General features: G+C 47.2%; 1 protein-coding gene across 2 annotated transcripts in view; it reads left to right on the top strand.

Annotated features, from left to right (window-relative positions):
- Nucleotides 1-8,660: 8,660 nt before the first annotated feature.
- Nucleotides 8,661-25,622, top strand: part of me31B (ATP-dependent RNA helicase me31b) — a 30,657-nt gene continuing 13,695 nt past the window's right edge. Inside the window, exons 1-9 of one of the 2 annotated variants that reach the window (XM_089547851.1) lie at nucleotides 8,661-8,817; nucleotides 10,121-10,231; nucleotides 10,745-10,814; nucleotides 12,648-12,882; nucleotides 15,465-15,608; nucleotides 18,580-18,674; nucleotides 19,300-19,422; nucleotides 23,710-23,835; nucleotides 25,062-25,242. In XM_089547851.1, the coding sequence (XP_089403977.1) occupies nucleotides 10,161-10,231; nucleotides 10,745-10,814; nucleotides 12,648-12,882; nucleotides 15,465-15,608; nucleotides 18,580-18,674; nucleotides 19,300-19,422; nucleotides 23,710-23,835; nucleotides 25,062-25,242 (1,045 nt within the window). In that variant the 5' untranslated portion in view covers nucleotides 8,661-8,817; nucleotides 10,121-10,160. Of the gene's footprint in view, nucleotides 8,818-10,120; nucleotides 10,232-10,744; nucleotides 10,815-12,647; nucleotides 12,883-15,464; nucleotides 15,609-18,579; nucleotides 18,675-19,299; nucleotides 19,423-23,706; nucleotides 23,836-25,061; nucleotides 25,243-25,622 lie in introns of both variants that reach the window. The other variant, XM_089547850.1, reaches the window with a different exon arrangement.

Here is a 25,622-nt window from a genome sequence, read left to right as displayed (position 1 = left end):
GAGGACTAAACGTGATAATTTATTTCTGCGTTTGAGAAAAGGGAGTCTTTCTTTGCCACACTTGTACCTGAGGCAGGTGGTTTCTAGATTTATGTTTCTTCGAGATCAACGCGACCCTTCCCTGCGGACTTTTATTCAAGTGAGGCTTTCTTCAGCTTTGCCAGAGTATGTTATTTCCACTGTAGATGGGATGCGATACAGTGCAAATAGATTTTTGAAAGAAGTGATATTTGCTTCCGGTTTCTTAATGCTCGCGTCAGTTTGGAATACCTCTCAAATGTCACGCGTAAGAAATTGCTAAAAGATTTGCTTGACTGTGTCTTCCCCGAGCCAATATATCGATCTCTGTATATAGTGGAGACCAAGGACGAAATGTTTTAATAAGAGTACGGCAAATGGTGGTGACAGCAGGTGTGCAGACACTTTTCTTCAAGTTGCACACTGGTACGTTGCCGGTTACAACATGGATGGAGGAGAAGGGATTGTTTTTACTAAGGGGTGCTGATTGCTTGTTGGTTGTGCCACAAAACCAGAGTCAATAGAACACGTGTTTATTGATTGCTCGGATGCGCTGCTCTTTTGGTATGTGCTCCAGCGTACAATAACGACTTACCCTTGGCGTCGTGTGGGATACGATTCCTGGACGTTGAGCCGGGTCTTTATAGATACGATGTAATTTTCCTTCTTCGCCTGCACATTATTTGGCGAAGCAGGATGGCTGTTCGACACTGCGATGAAGATGCGCGGTCTTTCCGAGATTACTTCAAAGAAGACATATTTAAGCTGCGTGAAGTGTACCAGGAGCTATGTTTTGGAGATGAAATTATCGAGTTGATTGGAGAGTTGTGTTCCTTGAGGCAGTTTTAATTTTCTCACGTGAATGAAACGCATGTCTGCTCTTGATATTTGAGGGTGCAGCGCAGAACACATGTTTGTAATGTGTTGTAATCTGTTAAAACAGGCAATAAAGAAAAAAAAATAACTTGGCATGGTGGAGTGGTTAGCGTGCTCGTCTCGCACTCCGGAGATCCTGGTTCGATTTCCCAACTCGGCCAGTTTCCTACTCGGTTTTATTTATTTATTTTACTTGGAGCATCACTATACCATCCCTTTAATTGGTTGCATGGTTACTAGGAGGAGGTAAACTTTATTAAAGAAGAGGTCTTAGGCACGTATTGGGGTGATGTTCCCCTCCCCGCGGTGGTCTCCTCTTCTAGGCCGGACGCCAGGTGGCCGACCGACGATGTCGTTCGGCGACCTCTTCGGCTCGCTCTGTGACTCGAAGTTGAACCTCCTGGTCCGAGCTGAGCAGCGCGGCCTCCTAGCCAAAGTACGTCACGACCATTTCGACCAATTGAAAAGCGTGGCATTTCGGTCGACAACTCCTGCTTACAACGATGAGGCATTAAAGGCTTCCGCCTTAACACAGCGACGGCCTGCACCACTGACCGGATATCGGTGAGGCGCTATAAAAAAAAAAAAAAACTACGGTTCATACATAGCAGGCAACGCTGCGGAGGTTGCTGAAGTAGTGCATCCGCGAAATCATATTATTGCGCCACGTATCATTCGTAACTCCGGTCATTGTTTGGATGAATACAAAGATGTAGTAGCATTGAAAATGATGGTCGAAGCTGTGAGGCGCTCAGTGTTGGTCGCTCTGGCCATAATTTTCACGGAGAGTGAACTACTTTTTTGGCACGGATTTAGTAGGGGCGATTCGCTCTACCAACCGCGTATCATACCGCCACGTGAACATTTTTCTTCTTGAAATCTCGACGAGTCGCACGACGAAAATGTTGCAAGAGGTAGAAAGAATTCCAGGAGGTGCCAGTCACGGCACTTAAGATTTGTCGCTACGAAATATGTTTGTGTTAGTCTTTGGTTGTATGCCGAACTACTTTTTGCGTGCGGACTTAGCCTGCGCGAACAGGCGCGCTAGCTTTGGCACCGTTGCCTGCTAAGTATGAAACGGAGTATACAGTATATGTGCTGCGAAAGGTGCGGGTGGCGAGGGGATTCCGCCAAGCCGGCCGCACAAAAAATTCGAATTGCGCTGTTTACCTTGCCCACTCGCACTGTGAGAGAGTCTTTTAGGATTAATCAAGATATGTCAGACTGCTCAGCTTAATAGACGATATGCGAAATTGCTTGGCGGTCTGGCAACACCGCGCCCACAACTTCCTGTTTCCATCTTGGCTCGGTCGAGCTCGTCGAGCTGGTGCATCGTTTGCTATGCGTACTTTCTTCATGCGAGTGGAATTTCAACAGGCAAGCTTCAGCTGCTGCGTTTTTTTTTCACAGCTGATCTTTGACCAAATGTAGGTGCTTTCAATAGGCGCCAGCTTACTCCTAGCGCGTCCTCAGCTTCGCTTGAAGTCTGGCGCTGATGATCGCAATAATCGGCACTCGAAAGTGGGTTGGAAAGTCGAACCGTGACCGTGTGCTGTTGTCGTTTTAATGCTCGCATTAAAGCGCCAGTTCAAGCATAACGCATTATCATGGCTATTTTATTCCCAGGTGGACGCTAATTCATCTGGTAGAGTAGCGAGCGGTTATTTTGCGCTGCGTAATTCGATTCCTCTACTGTAATGGGCAATGCGCATCCGCGGTTTTCAACGTCACCGTTTCAGAGCCCGGCGTCGGTTGATTTTCGCCACAATTCGTTGAAACCACGTCCTGCTTAAGACGCAGTCAGTCAGTCGACATTAACAAGAGGAAAGTAGGCATGCACATATAATTCAAAATATTGTTAGCAAAGACGCAGCTTTTTTTTTTTCAGATAAGCACTGAGCCACCGCGGCGGATTGATTAGAGAAAGGTGCTACAGCTGTAGGTGCATATGCACGGACTCGATACGCTGGCCAAGCTGTGTGTGCAGGGGCGAAATTAGCATGTTCGGTTGCTTCCGAAACTTAATTAGCTTACTCCCAAACTTGGACAAATGGCTTTGTTGCGAAGCAAGCTGTTGGAGCTTGCCACAACGATAATAAAATCTGATGGCCTGAAGCGTTTTCAGAACATTGTTGCACGTACTTTCTAGCTTCGAAATGCGTCTCTCCTTCATAATAAAGTAGCTATATTATTCGCTTCTTTTTTTTAAGATTTTCGTCGCCGCAGATGTCGAAGGTATAGGAATCCTCAAGAAATAAAGCATTCGCACCTCAGATTTTATTCGTAGGGTGTATTGCTTCACAAAGACTCCTTAACGCGTATAACATATGCGTATGGTCCAGAGGGTTTGCTCGCCCTTCTAAAACTAATTGAACACGGGAAAAACTTAACTGAACACGTAGCAAACTAAGCAGTAATCGGCATATGGTTCTTCGAGTGAACTTAATTCGCCACGGCACGAGCGATTGGCCCGTTAAAAAAATTACCTTCTGTATTACGTTGTTCAAGTATGCGTCTATATATATTCACGCCCGACCGGAGAGTTGATAAATGCGTGAAATCGGCTTCTAATTTTGATCAGAGACAACAAAGGCTGTGGTCCCTATCTTAATTTAAACGCAAATCACCTCGAAAGCTTTGTCAAAAATCAGCGCAGAAAGCGAAAGCTGCGCACTGATCCGCGTGCTGACACATGATACCTCGCATGGCGTTTTGTGTTACTAAAACGTTGGGACGGAGTAAAAAAATAGAAAAGCGAAAAGCTTGAACGCACCTAGTTCTGGCACGCATCGTAGTGTCTTTTCACAGTGGAGAGGGTAGCTCAACACTGCATCAGCATTTTACTTTTCAAACGAAGCGCAGCCGTTTTAACCCAACGCTGGGCAGCAGTTTCGTTTTCTGTACCGAGCCAACATGGAGGACTTAGTTCTCGGAGCGCCGAGAGATGGCGCTGCGCATTTCGCATATCGTCTATTACTGAAAGGACACTGCGTACAGTTGCATCCAATTATTGTTCTCGGTAAAAAAAAGTAATTGCGTGGCTCTTTTTGGCTGTGCCGACGTTTATGCGGCATCAGAAGACGCATTTTTTTTTGCCAGGAAAGTTTCATTTAAAAACCATCATTTAAAAAGACTTGTCGCTAGGAAATATGTTTGTGTTAGCCTTGGTTGTATGCCGAACTACTTTTTGCGTGCGGACTTAGCCTGCACGAACAGGCGCGCTAGCTTTGACACCGTTGCCTGCTATGTATGAAACGGAGTGGTCAAGAGTCCTGGAGAAGTTTAGTCGCATGGGAACGCGGGTCCTATACTCCGTTTCATACATAGCAGTCAACGCAGCCAAGGCTGCGGCGACTGTTCGCGCTCCTCGTCCGCATCGTAATGTAGTGCGTCAAAAGTAAAAATCGTAATGAACTCAAAATTAAAGTAAATGTTGGTTTATATTGCAGTATAATGATAAAGGTGTTTTATTTTGCAAAAATATTGCTTTGTCTTTTATGTTCTACGAAACAGAGTGCCTTAGTTTTTTGTGTTTTTTTTCGGTCCCTCCTGTATCAGGTTTTCGCAGCTAGGCCGGCCGGCGTATTCGCCAACTGCAGCCTGTACAGCCACAAGGCTTGAAACCACGGTGAATTGATAACGGTGACTGAAGATTGCCACAACGGCTTACCTAAAAGGGTTAATTAATCCCTAAATAATGCTTAAAAGTCCATACCAACCTACTGTGACTAACCATGTAATGTTTAGTTTAAATTCAAAATTGATATCCCAGCGCTGTGAATAAGCTGTGTAAAAGTATGCGGAAATTTTTTTGAAAACCTTAAACGGCGTTATATGCCACTAAGCATCACGATTTGCGACCTAAAAGGGAAAAAAATTGTAAAATGAATTAAAATAAAAAACAATAAAATTACAGTACAGAGAGCGGAGTCGAACGGCCGACCTTCCATAGGCAACACTTGCCTCTAATCCACTGCGCCATAGCGGCGATGTCAAGCCGTCGTTCTGAATGAATATTTATAACCAGCCTTAATGGTGGTTGCTACCTGCCGGTGGGCGGCGCTGTCATCGCTGGCTGTACCTAAAGCCCCTATAGCTGTACCGGCTGCATTTGGCGAACACGCGGCCGGCCGCGCGGGCCGGCCGGTCATGTCGTTTGCGTGAGTGGTTCACCTGAAGCATTTCCTTCCTCCGAGACCTGGTGCGCTGTTCTCTTTTCTGTAAAAATCGCCGACCGTACAACAGCTGTAGGCCACTCGCATGATACGCGTAGCAAATGTTAGATATACCATTCCATAACCTACAGCACCAGTTTCTACACTCTTGTGAGTTGTGGCAGTAGTGAAAAACAACGATAGTAGATTACGATCGAGCAAATGGACAAGTTTAGTTACAAAGATGATATTTACAAAGATTAAAAACATGAGAGCGGATGTCAACAATTAAATGCCAGCCACAACGTTCACTCACGCTGCGCTTACATCTCATTGGTGTGTAAGAAGCCCGAATTTTTACTCCTTTATATTGTTACTGCGAGAGGACGATGACGAGTTACTAGACACTTTTAGTTGCTGCGTACGTAGCGACAATGCGTACGCAACGCTCACTACGTTCCGTACGCTGTAAAGGACACCCCCGTCACACTTATAGTTGGCCGTACCGCCGCAGAGCAGTGCGTAGCGCGTTGTGTTGTGTTGCCATCTAGTGACAAACACTGAAAGCGCTGTAGCGCTCGGCTCAACATTTTTCAGTTTCTGACAATATGAATAGTATATTACTGTTTTTAATGGAGGAAAAAATGTATAATGTTTAATGAAGTGCAAAAGTAGGCACATGGCTGAAAAAAATTATTCGACAGGTGCGGTTGTTATGACGATAAACGTACACAACGTTAGTTAGGCTTAAAAGGTCAAAAATCGGCTCATTATCTGAAAAACAAGTGGCATTTGTCCCTAATATTTTGGCGTGTGGGTGAGATTAGACAAAATAAAAGCTAACAGCACAGTTTAGAGCGAGCCATCGCATTGAAGAAAGCAGCGGCGAAGTGAAATCGGTCCGAAGCGGGCGAGATGGTCGCCGCCATGTTCTCTACGCAGCACGTAGCGTCCCGCGTTGCGTACGCTACGTTATGCTTTACAGCGGGCGGGCGTACGCAACGCGCGGCTAGATACGTTGCGTTCTGCGCATGCGCATTCGTTACCCGCGGTGTCGTTGCGTACGCAAGCTCACTGCGTACGTCCAACTAAAAGTGTCTACTGTGTGGAGAACGAACAGCGAGCTTCGTCAACCTCTTTGTGCGCCCTATTCAGGAACCACGGAACCTCGTCGTCGGCTTCTCACAATAACAATGTCAACTGCAGCGGCAAGTGCGCTAATATACGACACCACTTGTTGCGTTCGATGACCTGCGCATCGGAATCTCTGCTCACGGCCCAAATACACAGCTTTCAACAATCCCCATCTCACCGCACTAGCTCACACGCATAACACACCTAATCCGACATCTAATACAAAACATTACTACGAACGGAAGCACTTCAAAGAATTTTCCTTGTGACAACAGCTCAAAAGTGGAGACTTCCCGAATCAGACACTGAGTACGCCGATCAATGCCGGGTTGCCGCTAGCCGAGGCTGCTCGGAGTAATCGACGCCTCACTGAATTCTATCACCACACAATTAATGATTCATTGTATGCCGCATGTAAAAGAGTCACTGAACGCCCGAGAACAGCACTTCGCAATCACGTCCGTCGCCGATACACTACACTGCTTTTTCCCTTCGAAACAAGTAAGCAGCGCAAGTAAATAGCGCAGTGTTTTTCAAAGTAGGCATTGGAGTTTGACAGTTTCGACTTTCTACCTAATGATTATTATAAGAAAAATAAAAAATAAATGAAAAAAAAACCAGCCAAGCCGGGAGTCGAACCTAGGCCCTTTGTAAAATGAACACACAGGCGCGCGCTTCGTACCAGTCAGCCACGACGCGAGGCGGACGGGTACATTTTGCTTGTTTTTTGCAGCGGACTACTTTCGTACCTTTGGCAGCGTTGACAGCTATGTAGGAAACGGAGTATAAGGTGCCTCGATGCACCCTTCGGGTCCGAGCTTGCAGTTGCTCAGAGTGGTCACGGCCCGTTTGAAGTCCGGTGACAGCCCTAATTCCGGAATGACGCCAAGGTCGAGGGTCTTCGGGGGAAACCGTTTGCACGTGCTTGCACGATTGTATTTGTTTTTCACTTTTTTTTCTGTGGCGGAGAAGCTGTCGGGCGGGGTACGCTACTTCGTGGACCAATCGTTCTGTAGTTCCTTCAAGGAATGTAGGTTGTTTTGACGTGAATTAGCGTTATGGACCTTTCGGAAATTGGAAGGCGGGCATGGTTGATGTACCAATCATGTTAGAAGTTTAACAAGGCTGGGTGCTGCCAAATGTGGGTCGGGCCCATAGTTGTGCGTGAAGAAGGTGAGAGTGGAAAAGAAAGAGAGAGGTGCCGTTGTGGAGGGCTCCTGAATAATTTCGACCAAATGGGGATCTTTAGCGAAATGTAAGACGCCCGTGTACTGCTCGATGTAAGAGCACGTTAAATAACACCAGCTGGTAGAGATTAATCCGGAGCCTTTCACTACGTCGTCTCTTTCTTCCTTATTTTTTAGCTCGCTGGTCACTCCTTCCCTTTTTTCTCAATACCAATTTCCATTCTCTCTCATGATTAGGTTGAGGTGCCCACCTGGAATAAGGCATTTAACGGTTACGACTCGTTTACTCTCATCAAAAACCAAATTTTGCTAAGCACACACAAACACCGGTTTCTTTTGATGCGAGGACCCGACCAAGCAAGCCATCGCCACAGGCCGGGCTGCCAGCGTCATGAGCCTCCGGGACATGAACGTTTGAGTGCAGTGGGGCTATGCGGGTTCCCAGGGGCCTTCGTGTCACAAAATCCTCTGTGTATCTGAAAGTTTTCACCACCAACACCACGTGAGCTGATCCAGGGCAGCGTACGATACAAAGCTGAGAATGACGTTATGACTATTATGACACTGGCTAACGGGATAGTTTGTCCTTTATTTGCTTGTGATAAAAATAAAATAAAGGTCCTAAAGGAGTTCTGGTCTACCGTAGAAGTGCGTTTATTCAGTGAGTAAAGATGCCATTTTGGTGCCTTAATTTTGGTTAAACCACCGTAATTCAAACCTTTTCCTCGAAGTTCATAAGTCCACGCATAGGAGTGGCGACAAACGATAATGATATAAAAGGCTTTCTCTCTTTTTCGTTGTTCTCACATAAGCAGGTGGAGTACTTGACAAATTTATAATTTTTTCTTGCCTGAATGTCAACTGAAAATAAACGTCGAGCAGCTATAGTTATGCGGACAATGGTTAAAAAGTGAGGAACGAAGAATTAAATAATATGCTTGATCAAAAAGAAGAAAAAACTTTTGAGCCGCATGACCACCCACATTTCTTTTGTATGCTTGAAAATTAATAAAGTGATGAGCACAAATACCGATGTCATTAGCTCTAGGCAATAAAAGAACGGAAGAAACTGAAACCGAAACCATTTTGTTCTAGGTAGCGCAGCTAGCGGAGCTTTTTGTTCAAGCATAAAATACACCTCAGATCTATGCGTGCCAATAAATGTGAGCCTTTATGCAATTTATTTTTACTGTAGTGCTAAATATGCTTTCAAAACCACTTTCGTTAGTAAAGACAAGAAGTTCTTTAGTTTTATTGTTGTTACCCATGATTCCTTTGTGCAGGATTTTTTTTTAAATAAATGGTCGGCCATCTTGCTAGACGTCAGTTGATGTGTATCGCGGTGAATGTGAGTGCCGTGAATAAATCGTTGTGCATCGTGAAGTGCGCTTGCTGGAAGCACAGTCAATGCTGCCCGTCTGATTCTACGGTTCTTGCGCTTTAACACCGTAAGTGTATTTTATTCTTTCCGATGGAAGCGGGAACAAGTTTTCGCTGTGTTTACTGGGCGTACAGAATTGGGCGGCTCATCAAAAAGTGTTTGAAAGCACGCGTTAAATTATCTATTTCCACGAGAGCGTCACATTCGTTGACCGCCAACTTTGTGGGAGTAACTTTTTTTCTGCTGTTCGGTAGTGCCTACGTTACGGAAAGCACTCGAGTCTGCTCCGCTTCGGCGACGAAAACCGTTTGTAAGCCTAAAAGTTTGGTGTAAATACCTCCGGTGCTCGCCTTGGTACCTCGCTTTTGACTATTTCGCCCTTCCCGCTCCCGCGTAGGACGTGGTAGTACCGTTGCGTCGAAAGTTGCGCGTAGCGGAGCGTGCTACGAGCGGCGCGTGGCAGTCATTCAGTTTACTTTCGACGTTTTTCACCCCTGCCCGTAACCTCGAGGGCTACGGTCATTGTGTTGTGTTGCCGTTCCCGGCGGTCTCGTGACACCGCAGCTTGCTCGTTTCTATTTTGCTTCTTTCGCACGCCGAGCTGGCAGTCTCGCCGTGTACGCGCGGCAGTGCGCTGGTTACGGAAAACCCGCGGTTCGTTGTCCTACGTCTTGTGCTCAGCCGTTAGCACGTCCACTGCGGGGACGTAGGGAGAGGGCGAACGCTCCGGTTTGGCCGGTATCGCCGTGGCGTGGCGGCTCGTGCTGGTGTCGCAGCTTTTCGCACCGCTTCCCCGGGTGTCCCGGTACATACACCTATCCGTTCCTTGAACAAAACGGCCTCGCCTGCTCGTACCGCGTCGGTCCCAACGGTGCATTGCTATCGCTTGCGCGGTCATTATCTTTCGGCGCCAGCGAACTTTGGACTTAGTTGTTTGAAGCTGGCGTGGCGGTGACCTCCCTGCCAGTTATTTTTTTTTTTTTTTGCTTTTGGTGCTAAAATATCGGGAGACGACCTATCTGTGCTTACCTTTCAACTTGTACACCGCTATGAGGGCATAGCCCTACGAGAGAATTGTTTGCGCAACCATTTCGGCTTCAGCTTTGGCGCGTCATGTTTTGTTTGCCGGGCACGGCCCTCGTGTACTAGAATGTAAGCATTTAACTAGCAAACAGCTTTGATCCCGTTTTGCTGCCTGATTTATGACATAAAAAGGTGTTTTTGTAGTGTTCCGAGTACACCGACAGTTGCTTGTTGCTAGGTTTACAATGTTGCTGCCGAGTTCTGCTGTGACCCGAGTTGATTTCTGCCACTAAAGCAGGGCAACCCGCGCTGACCGTTTTGTTCTTTGTTTTTTTTTGCCTTTCCAGGGCCTTTGACGGTATTCGCGGAGCACTGAAGCAGTCCACAATGACCACAGTAGCAGAAAACTCCGGGAGCCATTCCCCCGAGAAGCCTTTGAACCACACCAACAACATTAGGTGCTTACTGTGTTTCTTTTGAAAGCATGCTAGATTCAAAGCGGCTGTTTAATGTTCACTTGCTGTAAGCTGTTGACAGCAGTGGATTGAAGTTGCTTGCCAAGCTCGAAGCATAGAACAGTGTATGAGTGCTGGCTGTTCTATAAGGTTAACTTGTTCCTTTGTGAAGAATTGTGCTTGCCAAGCTCGAAGCATAGAACAGTGTATGAGTGCTGGCTGTTCTATAAGGTTAACTTGTTCCTTTGTGAAGAATTGTGCTTTAGTGAGGTCCACTGTTTGCTGTCCACGTTGCCTTAGCAGCTTGTTATCCTCAGTGACTAGCTGCTCATAATTGCCCTGCTTCCTGTGCTTTCACATAGAATGTCTCTGTATGTGGTGCCTAACTTGTTAGAGGTTAGATGCGTGCTAGATCAGTTACAAAAACAGCGCGTGCGGCTTTTCTCTGCATGTGCATTCAGTTGAGCACCATTTCAGACCTCGCTGAGTAAATTTCCTTGAATTTCCTTTCTTCAGGGATGTTGACGAAGGTGGCTGGAAGGCAAAGCTGGTTATACCCCCTCGTGATTTAAGAAAGAAAACTTCGGTAAGTAGTACTTCTGTGAGTGGCTCGCATTTTGTGGAAACATTAGTGGGGGAGCATATTTATGAATTGCACCCCCAGCTTTCTGCTGGGAAAATTTATTTCGCTCACTGAGAACGATTTTGAAATGTTCCACGGGAGACTTATAAAAGCTTTTAGTGAATCTCATTAAATTTGGAACGTTGATATGTATTTTTCAGAATTTTTTTTTCTCTGAGCTATTAGTTAGCTGAAGCGACCGTTGCCACCGGTCTTGTAAGCTGTGCTAGGTAAAGCCTGCTTTTTAAGTCTCACAGCAAAGTGCAAGCAAACAAGTGTAGAGAACATTTTGACCAGCTGGGGCTCTTTTGACGTGCACAGAAGTGGTAGACTGTTCGTCTTGCACGGTTGTTGTTGCCTCATTGCCTGGTATGTGGAGCTCTTAGGTGATGCCCTTGTGGGCTTCTGCGAAACATGCGGCTCTTCATGTGTAAAGGTGGCTTTGAATGCAGAAAGAAGGCAGTATTGGTAATTGGGAAAGAGGAGGCACCGAAATTGAGTGGCATCGGGGAGAGGGCACAGGACTAGGCAGGGAAACTGCAAGTAACCCCGGCACGGTGGCGACGGCGGCTGCTGCTGCGTGGGAGGCTGGGTGCATTAACTTGTTCGATGCTTTGCTTCGTTTAATTTTTCACTAGGTTTTGTATAATACACTGAAGCAGAGGCTTTGCTTCTACATTCAGGCATGACAGACAAGATATTCAGGGGGCTGCTTTGGGTATGAACTCCTTTAATGGCTGGTGTTTGGCATCAAGGCCCAAAGTCATGGCATCAAATCCTGGCCGTAGTAGCTGCATTTTGATGTATGCAAGACTCAAGAAATGCTTGTGTTGAGCAATGTCAGTGTGCAGTAAAAGAACCCCTGCTTAGAATTGCAGCCCTCCACTTAAGTCTCTTTTTAACCAGTGTGCAGCTTGGCACATGACATCTTCAGTTGGTCATGTTGAGTGGGTTCATGTAGATGGCAGTACCTGGGGTTCGTTGCATGTAGGAACACAACTTGATTAGGCTTGCGGGCCCATTTCCATGTTTGGTAACTATCGCGGGGTCAGCGTTCCTTCTAGTTCTTCTCGGGAGTCCAGTGTTCTTGTAAAGTGAGTTCTCTTCAAACTTGAAGATTCTTAAATTGTGCTTCCTGGTGCATTGAGGCCCTTAGACGCTCGTCACAGCTGTACAAGCCCTGTAAGGAGATAGATGCTTGTGAATTCCAGGTTGCACGCATGATGAGTCACATTCAGTTCTGCTACAGATACCCAGAAGCTGACGATTCTGTACCCAACTCTGACTGTGCAACCTGGAAGCATGTTATTGGTCGGGAATGAAAATGATCGTGACTTAGCGCGGCACTCTTGACACAATCATTGCAACCTAGCTGTGCATGGCGGGAGTGGGCATCCCAGCCAAGCTGTAGCATTCTTACTTGCTGCAACTGTGTTCAGAACTGCCTCTGCTCAAGCATATTGACCGCTGCCAAGCCATCTACAGTGTGGACTACTTTTCTTCCTTGGGCCTTTTCTCGGTGGTGTCTTGGAGCATGTTGTCAATTTTAGCCATGCCTTCCCTAGGATGATCTCTAATGACCCTCAGTGAAGGTCACGAAATGCTAGCTACATATGTTCCCACCTGGGTAGATTGCTTGCTAGGTTGTTGAGATTGTGTCAAGAGCAAACGATTCCAAAGTTTGTGTTCGTTTGGCATGGTAGTCACGGGTGTGGTGTCTAGAAGCTCCAACAGTTTGCAGTGTTGTCGGAGTGTTGTTGATGACACTGGGTGTGCCTGTCCACGGGCACCGTGCAGGATGTGACGGACACCAAGGGCAATGAGTTTGAGGACTTCTGCCTCAAGCGGGAGCTGCTGATGGGCATCTTTGAGAAAGGCTGGGAGAAGCCGTCCCCCATTCAGGAGGCCAGCATCCCCATTGCACTGCTGGGCCGCGACATCCTGGCCAGGGCCAAGAATGGCACGGGCAAGACGGGTGCCTACATCATCCCCATGCTGCAGAGGATAGATGTCACCAAGGACCACATCCAGGGTAAGGGATGCACTCCGTTTCTGCATGCATGTTGTGTGCGTCTTGCAAACCCCAGGTGGTCAATTTCTGGAGCCCTTCACTACGGCCTCCCTCATAGCCTGAGCTGCTTTGGGACGTTAAACCCCAATAAACCAAACCAAACCACTCGCCGCTGTGAGTTTCAGCGTGTTTGAGTGGGCTGGCCGCTTCTTTGAACATCACGTCAAGTTCTGCCCAGGATCCTATCTATAGGCATTGAGTTGCGCCTGTCCCGTTCTTGTTCTTCGCAAAAAATCTCTGCACTGCGGCGTCCCTCTATAGCAAGAGTCTCTTTGGGGCGTTAAACCCCATAAACTAAACCAAACCTCAGTTGGCTCACTTCAGTCATGTTGCAAGTCATATTGCAGTGCAATAGTACGTTGCTCAACGTGGTTCACTTGCGGTGATGTGCAGTGCAAACTCTGTTCAAGGATTTCTAAGCAGTTTTGAGTTAGTGCTCTCATAAATTCAAACAAGAGACCAGGTATTTTTGTTTGAATGATCTGAAGTGCACTTTAATGGGATCCAAGGCTAAATGCTGTTTGCATTATGAATATCTGTGCACGCAGATAGTAATTTAGAACTACAGTAATCCCTCGTTATAACGAAATTGCTTTACTCGAAATATCGCTTTCTTTGAAAGTTCTTCCGGTCCCGACCAAAATGCATGCATTTTAAGCTGCATTACTCAAAGTGCACGAAGAGCTTCACCCTCTTAGAGCGAAGTGGCGAGCGGAGGCATCGCCGCCGTCGACCCTTTGCGCATGCAGTGCCAAATTAATACCGCCGACAAATTACTCATGCAGGCATAGAACAGGCCACAAAAGTACCAAGCCCACGATCGATGACCTGCCTAGTAACAGGCACCAAGAGAGTGCAGAGTGTCCTCTGCTCAGCGGGGTCAAATTCCATGGTGGTGCAGCGCGCCCGAGCCGTTAATCTCGGTCGGAAGCGCATTCCTGGTGTTCCCCGTGGCAGAATCTACACGAAAATAGTTTTCCTTGCGCATTGCGATGCCAGAAAACCACGGTGTCTTGGATGCGGAAAAGTGGCCGGTCATGTTCGATTTGCGCCATTGGACTAGCCAAACGATCGAAATGCGTGGTAGGGTGACTGAATTTTGTTGTTACAGCGGGGGACACGTGTGCGATTCACCGCGGCGTGAAGTTGCGAACGGCGCTGCAGCGCCTGATCGCAGCTCGCCGGCTGCGTCCTACCTGCTAGATGTCAACGACGGGCCGCTCGCGCGCGTCGAGACCGGCCGTGTTTTGCCAGCCTTGGTACCGGCCGCCGGCGTCTGAAAACGCGATAGTATTGTTTGTTCAAGTTCATAGCAAGCCTTGGGATACATTAATGTAAAAAATTCATCATTTCTGACGATCGTTGGCCAATACCAAGCTGTTGGTAGAGGTGATGACTGCGATAAAAGCTTCTGCCTGATGCGGTTCGCCTGCCGTCTGCTAGCTCCTTTGTTGAAGGCGTCGCAGATATCTAACGTATCTTTTATATGGGACTAGTTGACAGTAAAGGGGTGCCGAGTGTAGCGCCTTTATTTGAGCGCTGTCCAGTCCCGAAGCGCGAACAACTACGGCATTGATGTGAAACCGGCTAGGCTTAGCGGCGACCAGGGAGCAGTGCGCAGTTTGTCACCCGGTGTTCCTGCGGGCGGCGTTGTTGCCGAAAGCTCCACTCTTGCACGCGCATGCTGTCGTTGCTCGAATCTAGAAGGCAGACTTTATGGTAGCATAGCTGCTTTGTATTTTTTTGCGCGAATGTGAAGTAAGCCGAGCCTGTCGGCCTGTTGATCAGCCTGGATCCCGTATGGATCACAAAAATGAGCTAAAGCTTGTTCTTGATATGGATAATAAACTCTGGTATAAGAAATTTGAAAACTGTATCATCTTTGAGGTTCGCTGACGAATACTGAGTTGCTGGGAGAAGGAACAAATGTGCTACGAGCAAATTTTGTAGCGAAAGCTACATTGGCCACGAACTTGCAATTTCGCTGTGGCAGCGCTCCGAGGAGGCACGGAGACCGACCTTGAGCCCTTGCCTAGCAACCGCCGCAGCTGGCGATCCGCTAGCTTCCTTACAGTTGTGGCGTAATTAAATCTTGACTGTTCTAGCTTTTTTTTTTTGAGTGGTCGCTTATATCGAATTATCGCTTATAACGAATTTTTTCGCCGTCCCGCTGACTTCGTTATAACGAGGGATTACTGTATTTTCCTATGGGAACTTCATTAAAAGCATTAGCAAACCCAGGACGTGGTATGTCCTGGGTTTGCTAGTTTGGATGCTTGGTGTGTTGTGGCCACGCCACTAGTTGGCTGTGAACGGGCTCTTTCACTTTGGCTCAGTGTGCCTCTGTTTCAGGTATCATTACATACATGAGATGGGTTTAGCTCTGCACACGTGATGAGCGACTTACCAGTTCTGCTACAGAACCATTGTCTGACGACACTTTTACATCGCTGACTGTGTGCACTTCTCTGCTGCTTGCCAGAGGCAGTTTTGCACGCTGCTTAGGTTCTCGGTCTGCTCATGCACGATCTTTGCTGTTCCAGCCATGGCCATAGTCCCCACACGTGAGCTGGCCCTCCAGACGAGTCAGATCTGTATCGAGCTGTCGAAGCACCTCAAGGCCCGTGTCATGGTCACCACAGGTGGCACGAACCTCAAAGATGACATCATGCGCATCTACGAGAATGGTGAGGACGCCAGTTTTCGCATTGGCCTGTATACATTTGCACTGCGTCCATGCATCATTACTACATTGTTGGCTAGTGGGGTAGATGTATGCGTTACGGTAAAGGCTTCGTAATTTTAACTTCGCTTGTTCGAGTTTTTGGATAATTCGATCTGTGCAACTCTGTGCATGCTTCATGGTGAGCAAATGTGGAAGGGGTGAATTCGGCGCTTCTGTGTTGTTACTTTCCGGGAGAAAGAGGTGATTGCACAATTTCTTATGTACATTGATTTAGCTTCCTGATTGCAGTATTTGAATTAATGAGCTTTTGCTGCAACATATTGAAATTGTTCTTTGTAAATTCACTACTCATATCTGTACATGCAGGGATAAGCTAGATGGTTATTTGAAAAACCTTGCATATATATATATAGATATAGATATATAGATATAGATATATAGATATAGATATATAGATATAGATATATAGATATAGATATATAGATATATAGATATAGATATATAGATATATATATAGACATATATTACTTTTGCTGTGAAGTGTGCCCCACAGTGGTATTCAAGTTTCCGAAGTAAATTTAACCAGCGGGCACACTGTAGATTAGAGCACGTGAGAGAAATAGGGTGCTTACTTGTGTTGTACATCACGTGGCAACCCTTTGTGGTGATAACAAGCACTGTAAAACATGGGGTCCCCTCGTGTTCGTGCGCTGCTTTTGTAATTTGGCTCACAGCTGTGCAAAGCAGGTCCTTGTCATCCCTGTTTGTGACTGCATACATGATGAGCTTCATTCAGTTCTGCTGCAGAATGTTGGCTGACGAAAATATACCACAGCACTGATATGCAGTCGCTTTGCTGCGATGGCAGGCTTGCTTTGCCAGCTGCGAGTCAAGGCAGAGTGCACTGATGCGGGAAATGCGTTTGATTCTTTTGTTTATGTGGGGGGAGGGTGATTGCTGTTGGGTCGTTAGCACCATTGTTCATAACATGGTTGCTAGTGAAGAGAGGACTACAGCAGGGCATAGGGGCGGGTGTTTTGAAAAATCTGGGTGTGCACTTACATATGCTGCTTTTATGTGCAGAAATTCAAATTGATGGCCAGTGTCTCCAAATGGCTTCTTACCAACCAGTAGAATACAGTAAGCTAGGTGGAGAGTCCAGTGTCTTGAGCCTATTCCCTTTAACTTCGATGTTTCAGTGTGAAGTATCGGGTCAGGGTAATGTTTTCACCAGCTGACCTTTCCACCTTTCCTTTCATTAAATTATTTTCTATCTGATGCCAGCAGGCTTTTTATAGTTCAGGAAAGCTTTAAGTGAAATTCATTTGGCCAGGCATAAGTGGGCGTTGTTTGTTGTACAGCAGCCGATCTATTTTTTTTTTTTTTTGACTAAAAAAATTTGGACTTGTGCATTATTTCGGACTTGAGGAGCAGTCACACACCTCGTAGGATCGTGTACTGTCGTGGTCAAAACTTAGTGGGACTAACATTGTCGGGGAAAAAAATGTGTATTGTAGCTCTGCATCATGACCCATTGATGTGTTGTTACCAGTGAATAGAGCTTGCATGTCCTTTCATACCTTGACGCATTTCAGCAACTAGTTTAGCAACTCCGCTGCAATAAATTGTTTATTCGCCTCCCGTAAGCTTTCGATCGCGGTAGTGCGAATTCACAACCGATATTCTGGGCTTGTGGAAAGTTTTTTTAGCCTAGTCTAGGCACGAGTGGGCACCTCTATTGCAACCAGCAGATTCTTTGCCACTGTGAATGGCACCATCTTGCATTTACACTGTCGGTTGGTTGGACTATCTTGGGTAGGCTTGGCTATTGGTTTATTGTTGACTATAATTGTAAAGGGGGGATGAGTCATGAAAAAAATTTTGTTCTTGGATCTGTCATCATTTTCAACCTTATTGCCGCGTTCCATGGCTGAATACCGGTGAGTTTGAGAAATCGACACATGAAGATGCAATCGTGACAAGATAGCTTGTTAAAATCTGTTAGAAAATAGAGTAGCCGACGCAGTGCTATGATTTGGGTCTTGTTTGAAAGAGTGACTCCTCAGCTTTCTCTCTGCTAGAACCCAAGGTCGACTGATTTGTAGCAAAGAAAAGGCTGAAAACAAAATAAAAATGTGGCGATGCTGTTGGACATCACGTGGCGAAATTCAAGCCTCCTTTTGGCCGGCGCTTGCTTCTTCTCGTGGGTCCCCTCCCCTCTTCTGGACTGTGCACCCCCTCTTTTGCCACGTAAACTGACTATAATTGCTTCAAGCAGTGTATGCATTTGTTTGAGACATGACTTGCGGCTGCATCGCACTCTGTATCTGAGCCAATGTCATGCTTTCGTCATGTCCACTCCACCTTGTACGACTAAGCCTGTCTACCATCATTTGAAAATTGAACGTGGGAAGCGGCAGAAGTTGCCATTTTTAAAGCTGCTTTAGCGGGGAAGTTTCTGTGAAGTTCATGGATTTTTTGGACTTTTCGATTATTTAGACTTTTACGGGTCCCTGAGATTCGATAAAATCCGTTGGTGCATGTCATCTGCTCGCTGTTTGCGCTTGAGACCATGGCAGCGTGGTGAAACCAGGGAAGGCTTTCCTTGCCGCCCTAAGTGTGGCAAGCTTGTCTGGCTTCTAATGCAGACCCTTCTTGCATGACTGGGCATCAATAACTGAATGTAGTGCAGCAGCCTTTATTGGCAGGAGAAGGCTGGTTGTGAAGGCCGGTTAGAGCGGGCAAGGACAGGTCCGGTCCCAGAACAGTTGATGCTCTCGTCTCTCGCCGTGCGTCGGCTCTGCTGCTTCAGTTGCCGATAGTCTTCTTCTGGCCTCGCGCCGTGCATCGGTTCTGTTGCTCCGACTGCTAATCATCTTCCTCTTTAGAGTAGTAGCTATCGTGAGATAGCGACAGTTCTTTTTCTCTTTCCGTGTCATTTTTGCATAGACATTGTTCTTTTTGCCTTTCAGTTCACGTGATCATTGCCACACCTGGCCGCATTCTGGATCTCATGGAGAAGAGAGTGGCACAGATGGACAGGTGCAACATGCTCATCTTGGACGAAGTGAGTCCGCCGCATCTTGTCTGGGGGTCCACTCCATTCCCTTGCTCTCGAATGCTACCGTGTGTACTCGTGTAATGGGGCCGCACTCCCGTGGTCCTTGCATGAGACTAGCATTTTTTGTAAAATTTTACCACACCGGTGGAGCCCCATTTATGCGTACCTTTTTTTTTTTAACCTGTGCTGTGCATTTTTCTAATTTGCTTAGTCCTGGCGAATTCTTGAAATACATAATGCATAGAAAGTATGGATGATAGGACACGCACCTGACGTGCAACTGGGTAGTGCATCTCTTGCTGCATAAAAATGAGCTCAGTGCACATGAAGTATTCTGAGCAGCACATTAGTGGTGTATGAACAGCCAAACTGAAGCTCAAATCGCATTTGAATCCAGTCGTCCTTAGAAAAGCTAATCTTTAAACTGCATTTCAATTCCTGAAAACGGCATCGCTCTGGGTGTTTCCACTAAATTAGTTGCACTCGACGCAACTGGAGTACAGCACTTTGCTGCCAGCACGGGCCATGTGGCAACGTTGTTCCGCTCCCATTGGTATTGCGCGGTGTTGGCACAGATTAGCTGCTGCTGCTGCTGCCCAGCTGGACTTGTGTGTGTGTGGTGTGTTTGCAGGCGGACAAGCTGCTCTCCCAAGACTTCAAGGGCCTGCTGGACAAGGTGATCAGCTTCCTGCCTCAGGACCGGCAGATCCTGCTCTACTCCGCCACGTTCCCACTCACGGTGGAGCAGTTCATGGTGGGTGCGGTTTCAGTCTCCACAGGGGGTGCAGGAAGTGGCGAGTGAGCTCACCAGTTCGGGGGGGGAGGGGGCAGCTGCGAATAACCTGCTAGCAATAGTGAGACCTCGTTTTAGCGAACTGGTAAACAATTGTAAAATAGTTCGATATAGCTCAAGTTCGTAACATAAAGGTCGCTGAGAAACTCGTGATGAAAGTAAACTTGGTCAGCAAAAGAACGCCAACTGGTAGACCTTTTTCGTAGTTGCAGTTTCGAAGCCGCTCGGGGAGATAGCGAAGGCCGCAAGAAACCTAGCGGCAAGCGCTAGTTAGTTGTCTTTTCCACACAGCACCACAGCACGTGGCAGCATATAACGACAGCTACAGTGTCTTCCTCGCATTACAGAGGTGTTGCATATAAAACTGGACGTCGGGATGAGAGGTAACGTCGTTTTCACTGCCATCATCAGCAGTCAATGGCTGCTGGAAAGCTACAGCAACTTAGCATGTTGCTGGTTCTAGGGCACTATTTTCAGGTGCGAGAGGCGCAAACGGTTAGACTATCCAACTACAGTCGACTCCCGTTAATACGAAGTTCACGGGGACGCCAAAAAACTTCCAATTAAACAAACTTCCAATTAAGCAGGAGGCACCAAAAAAATTCTCTTTATTTGCAGTGAAATCGCGTCAGCTCACGAGAAATAGTCCGTAACCTTTCGCTGCTTCTGCTTAGTGAATCGTGCAGCAGAGAGCATGTTTTGCAGACTATAGATATGCTTAAATGGTTCCGCCGAGTTACTTTCTGCAGCGAAAAAGCGCTCCACAACACCGAGGCCCGCCGCTGCATCGGCAGCCCTTGGTTGCGGCTCATCTTCGATGTCGTCGTCCACGTCACTCTCGTCAAGAGATTCGCTGGGCCGAACAATCTGCAGAATTTCGCCGTCCGTAAGGGCTCCGCACGTTTCGACTTCACTGTCCGCAGCGACGAAGTCTTCGAAGGGAACGTCACCCAGAGCAGCGCCAAAATCGGCGCCGTCGAGCTCGCCTGTTTGTTCTTCCCCCGATGCAGTACAAGGAGAGGCATCTTCCGAAGCAGCTGCCACAAAGCCGCAAACCCTGAAGCAGTTCGCAACCGTCTCTTTTCTGACGCGATCCCACGCTCGCGCTAGCATGTGAATGGCGCTAAGCAAACTCACCTCGTACTGTGAGGAGTTGTCCATGCACAAAATCATGCGCTCAAGCAGGTGCTTCCTGTAGAGGACCTTCATTTTTTATTATGCCCTGGTCCATGGGCTGCAGGACAGACGTTGTATTCGCAGGCAAGAAAGCAAGGCGTATAGCGCTCAAGGTCGGCACATTCATGTGCGCACTACACTTGTCCACAAGAAAGAGCACTTTCCGGTTGGACGACGCAAATTTTCGATCCAGCTTCATCAGTCAATCTTTGAATAACTCTGAGGTCATCCACGCCTTTCTATTCGACGCGTAGTCGACAGGAAGTGTCTTCACACCTTTGAAGCACCTTGGTTTGGCAGCCTTCCCCACCACAAGCAGGCGACATTTTTCTGTGCCAGTCATTGGCTGCGAGAAGCACAGACACCCTCTCCTTGCTCCTTTTGCCCCCGGCACAGTCGTCGGCTTTAAAAGTCAACGTCTTCTCGGGCAGAAGCCGGTAAAAGAGAGCAGTCTCGTCTGCATTAAATATGTTCTCCGGTTCGTACTCGGCCAAGTACTCGGGGAGCTTCTCCTCTTTCCAGGTCGAGCATGTTTCCGTGTTTACAGATGCCCTCTCACCGCAGACGCTTTTAAACACCAGGTCGTGGCGATCCTTAAATCGTGTGAGCCATCCATCAGACGAGGCGAACTCTTCAATCCCCAACATCGTTGCGAGTGACTGGGCTTTTGCTGCGACGATCTCACCGCTGAGAGGAAGTTTGTTATTTCGCGCTTCCCTAATCCATACCAGCAGGGCCTTTTCAAGCTCTGGATGGGCACCTGTGCGCATTCGTTTCCGCGACATCTTGAATGTGTCGTGCTCAAACGCATCCAGGATTGAACGTTTATTCTTGATAAAGTTGGAAAGGGTGTTAGGCTTAATGCCATACTTCCGAGCGATGTCTTGCTTGGCGGTGCCTCCCTTTTCAACTTCTCTCAAAATCTCGACTTTCGTCGCCAAGTCAAGCGTGCGATAATTTCCACGAGTCGTCATGACTGGTAGAACCGCTGCGTGCCAAGTCAAAACAGTCCAAATTGCACTCGACGAGATCCTCCTTGGCGTGCAACCAACCGCGGAACGAACGAGAGAGAGACTGGTCGCAGCAAAGAAATGAGCCTAGTGACGCTGTCGCGACACGACTTGTCAGCACGCGCTAAGCCTAATCTCACCACTTCGAGTTTAGCGGCGCTGCGGGTGCTTACGATGGCATCGGTGTATCTTGTTCGTTTCAAAGCGGCGGTGCTGACAACCATGATAATATCAAAATGGCGGTCGTCGTGATTCTCGATTGAAAAATAACTTCTAATTAAACGATACTCTAAGCTTTTCAACTTCGAATTATTGAGCGATATTTCCATAGAATTACATATAAAACAGTCGGGACCACCACGTCTCTTCTAATTAACTGAAAATTCCAATTAAGCGGCTTCGAATTATCGTGAGTCGACTGTACCAGCTTTTCTCGCCGCTACGTTGGCACAGCGAGGTGAAGCTTGAACTGTTGATTGAACGCTTGCCACTCCACCACCAATCACCCGTGTAACGAGGCAAAGCCTATTGCTTGCCTTCCAACCGGCTAGATTTGTGGTCGGTAGTTCGATATGTCCCTTTTATGGCAAACCACATTCTATATGGAGTAAGAAATGCACGTTGAAAGTTTTTAGGAACAGTTCGATATAGCCAATAATTCATCAGTGTTCGTTATAACGGGGTTGGAATATGTCGATGCTCTAATCCATGGGTTATCGAAAAGTTCTGAAATCCCCATTTGTCTTAATCTGTGTTCTTATAGCAAGATTAATTGTGGGATGGGTCTGATTGTGCTTGTCGTTCAGCCAGTTAACTGAATTCAGCATTTTAGGGGACCTTGCATCTGAATGCTTTTTCACAACACTTGTGAAGTGATGGAAGCCAGAACCTTTGGGTTACAGTGGAACCCCTCTATGGTAAAGACTCTGACCAGCAAAAATATTTACTTTATCAGGGCCTACACATTATCAGTTTTTGGTGATGGCGTTGCTCATAGGATGATGCTCTCTGGTAATTGGCTGCTTACTAAACAGTGTTGGTTTATAAGAGAGACTCCCAAAACCACTTTAGCTAAGTGCTGGGGCAGGCAGGTGTGGCTGTGTACAGAGCAGTCTCTGGAAGGAGTATTGGGCGGTTCATAGCATTGGCACCCGAAACTTTTGTTGCAAGCCATAATTTTGCGTGTGGTCTTCTTGGGACTGTTTCAGTGATGAAACCATTGTCCAATCGCTGCTTACTCACTGCTGCTGACATTGGACTTTATACCCTTTTCCACTTGCTGAGAAACATTGCCCAAGAGCTCACACGCTGCGATGAAGCAGGCAGTTTGAAGGCAAATTGCCTGTATCAGGCCCGGAGGTTTGCACGTAACGGGGGCTCACTAGCCCAGGGTGGGATTTCCTGCTAACGGGGCTTGTACATTGGGAAAAATGCGAGGTAAAGGCATTCAAGAATACGCTTAGAACGAGACTGAGACCCGTGTACTGTGCGATGTCAGTGCACGTTCAAGAACCCCATGTGGTCGAAATTTCCGGAGCCCTCCACTACGGCGTCCCTCATAGCCTGAGTCACTTCGGGACATTAAACACCCCCCCCCCCCCCCCCCCCCTATACTACAAACCAAGCCTGAAATTTCATTTCCTAAGACAACGGCACTTGACGCTGGAGGGTCTTGCAACAATTCAACCTTTGTCACAATCTTTTTGGAGCTTTTAGACTGTGGCAAAGGGACCTGGAGAGCTAGAGCGATTATTTGAAAATGAAGCTTTAATCATTGGTTCTTGCTGTAGTATGCCCAAGAAAAATATTGGTGGTGTGTTTTCAAGCGAAAGTTTTTTTCGATAGCGTTTGACCCCTTTGGCTTGCTTTACGTGTTCGCGACAGTTCCAGACTAAAATTTCAGTTGCAGTTGTGAACTAGTCATCGCAGTCAATTTCTCATCATTTTCCGAGTGTCAATAGGTCCCAGACATCGGCTTCAGTTCATTACTGCCTCTTCTCTCTAGTTGGTGTCCAAAGTGCTTCTGTTCTTTCTTTTTTCTTTCTCCCTTCCTGTTCAGAAGAAGCACTTGCACAATCCCTATGAGATTAACCTGATGGATGAGCTGACCTTGAAGGGTGTGACGCAGTACTACGCATTTGTCCAGGAAAGGCAGAAGGTCCACTGCCTCAACACCTTGTTCTCTAAGGTGAGCCCTGCCTCTTTCTCTCTCCTCTCTCTCTCTGTGGATGTCTACTCTGTTGCGTGAGGCAGGGCACTGTTGCAGTGATGAGCAAATGATGATTCTGAGATGTCCTGCTGAGACATATTATACCCTTTTCCACTTGCTGATGGCAACAGTGCTATGCTTCTGCAACTAGCTTAATTTTAGGACCTTGGTCAGAAAGCCAGATTCAATGAATCTTAAGACTAGCTTGTTGCTCGGTTATTACTTTCTCCCTGTAGTGTTGAACTTTGAACAGTTTTTGGGACCTGATGTGTCAGAGACCATATTTTTAGTGCTGGTGATCTGTGTACATGCGATTCAGGTTGATGTTGGAGCATGAAAATATGCCCTGTAACTGGAACTCTTGTGCAAGTAGCTATGCAAACCTCTCATTATCTGGAAGCATTCTTAAGCCTAGCTGCTTTAGTTTGAAATAAAGCCCAGTAGATGGGGGTGGACGTATGCATAACTAGTTGTGCGTGTCTTGATAAATGGCATTGTGTTGAGCAATGCAGAGGGAGAGGGCCCCCCTTTTGTAAGCCACAGTTCAGCACAGTGGCCTGCTGTACGATATTTATGTTGCAGTTTTGTGTGGGCTTGTTGTCTCACTAAAGCTGCTGCTGCTATAGTCGGATACAACTTAAGTCTGCAGTGAAGCTCCGCCCACATTCAGCCTCCGCGCACAGAATCCCTCCACGACGAAAAAGTAGTCCGCTGGTTAAACGCTTCTTGTCACGTAAATAAGAAGCTTACCACAAGAAAAAGATTATCAGCTCTATAATTTTGACACCTGGATTGTTTGATATAGTCAAGCATTAAAAAGCTCATTTCGCTTACTGTTTGGATCACGGTTTGGATTGTTCAGCGGAGTAATATAGAACGCAAGAACCGCGGCCCAGTGTTAGCAGCTGCTGTTTTTTTTTCAAGTTGTATCCTACTATAGAATAGTTTCGGGCTTTGGATCATTTTGCGCTTTTTCTTTTGAAAGTTTAGGTGGCCACTAAAGGGAGAACCAAAGCATGCACACGCCTCTGAGCATGCAGCCAGGTTGTGGGCTAATATCTGCGCCGTTCAGGTTTTCACCGCCAGTGTACGTGTGGTAGCGATAAAGGTTCCGTTGGCACTTGTTGACAGCAATTCCTGTTGCCCACAACGCGGCTGTCGGCAACTTCCGCGGGGTCCCACACTGCTCCCTCTTGTGGTCGCAGCTGCAAATCAACCAGTCGATCATCTTCTGCAACTCCACTCAGCGGGTGGAGCTCCTGGCCAAGAAGATAACGGAGCTCGGCTACTCGTGCTACTACATCCACGCCAAGATGTCCCAGCAACATCGCAACCGGGTGTTCCACGATTTCCGCGCTGGCCTCTGCAGGAACCTGGTCTGCTCCGGTGAGTTGTGGCTGTATTGGCGGCAGCATGGTTACTACGCATGCCCTTGGAGATTGGCAAAGGCTACAGTAGCTCTCTGCGATAGCACGATTTCAGTGATGGGTGACGCATTCAGCGATGAGGTGCAGAAAATTGGGCATGTCACCGAGTCTCTGGCACTTCAAATCTGAAACCATGCGGTCATGCACAGAACCGTAGCATGCATGATACAGAGTGGTGGTTTTGGTGATATTTGCTGCGTGTGCCTGTTTGCCTGTGCCCTTCACGTCACATTTTGTGATTGGCGAATTCTGGGTTGCATACATGATGAGTCACGTTCAGTTCTGCTACAGATACCCAGAAGCTGACGATTCTGTACCCAACTCTGATTGTGCAGCCTG

This window comes from Amblyomma mixtum, chromosome 6 (genome assembly GCF_055824585.1).
Source record: "Amblyomma mixtum isolate Tamu chromosome 6, ASM5582458v1, whole genome shotgun sequence".
Lineage (NCBI taxonomy): Eukaryota > Metazoa > Arthropoda > Arachnida > Ixodida > Ixodidae > Amblyomma > Amblyomma mixtum.
Note: the sequence above shows the minus strand (reverse complement) of the source record. Positions and strands in the feature narration are given on the sequence as shown.